We start from the raw sequence: 859 nt of genomic DNA on the forward strand, positions 1-859 counted from the left end.
AACGTAGCAGGTATCCCACAAAGGATTTCTAGAAACAAGATAGAAGTATAAAATTGCATCATCCAAATCTGAACATTACAGCCAACGGTTTCACAGGGTCCAGAAAGTCACAGAAAGCCAAATATATCAAGCAAGTAATTCAAGCGCAAGCTATAAACAAAAAGGCCGCAATAAGATCATTGCCAGATCAAAACTGCAAGCAAGCAATTCAAGCACGATACAAAACCAACAGCAAATTAGCGCAAGCAGATTTATCTGAAATTCACTTATTCATTACTTGACGATACTGCTGTGCCAGCAACATTTTCAACCAACATATAACATGGGGACTCGATAGTTTTCAAACCAACACATAGGACTGACACGAACAAGAAAACAGTTCAAATGAACGATAGGGTACCACCAACCGGATGACCAAGGATAAACCAGCAGGTCCAACGCCAGGGCAATTACTGACCACCGCGGAGGCGGAGCACCAGGTGGAGGGTGGACTCCTTCTGGATGTTGTAGTCCGCAAGGGTGCGGCCATCCTCCAGCTGCTTGCCAGCGAAGATGAGGCGCTGCTGGTCCGAAGGAATGCGCTCCTTGTCCTGGATCTTGGCCTTGACGTTGTCGATGGTGTCAGAGCTCTCAACCTCAAGGGTGATAGTCTTGCCGGTGAGGGTCTTCACGAAAATCTGCATACCACCACGGAGGCGGAGCACCAGGTGAAGGGTGGACTCCTTCTGGATGTTGTAGTCGGAAAGGGTGCGACCATCCTCTAGCTGCTTGCCTGCGAAGATAAGGCGCTGCTGGTCCGGGGGAATGCCCTCCTTGTCCTGGATCTTAGCCTTGACGTTGTCAATGGTGTCAGAGCTCT

General features: G+C 48.9%; 1 protein-coding gene across 1 annotated transcript in view; it reads right to left on the minus strand.

Moving 5' to 3' along the window:
- Positions 1-250: 250 nt before the first annotated feature.
- Positions 251-859, minus strand: part of LOC123136436 (polyubiquitin) — a 38,797-nt gene continuing 38,188 nt past the window's right edge. The window contains exon 5 of the mRNA XM_044555797.1: positions 251-830. Coding sequence (XP_044411732.1) covers positions 450-830 — 381 coding nt within the window. The 3' untranslated portion in view covers positions 251-449. The remainder of the gene's footprint in view (positions 831-859) is intronic.

This window comes from Triticum aestivum, chromosome 6B (assembly GCF_018294505.1).
Source record: "Triticum aestivum cultivar Chinese Spring chromosome 6B, IWGSC CS RefSeq v2.1, whole genome shotgun sequence".
In the NCBI taxonomy this organism is placed as follows: domain Eukaryota; kingdom Viridiplantae; phylum Streptophyta; class Magnoliopsida; order Poales; family Poaceae; genus Triticum; species Triticum aestivum.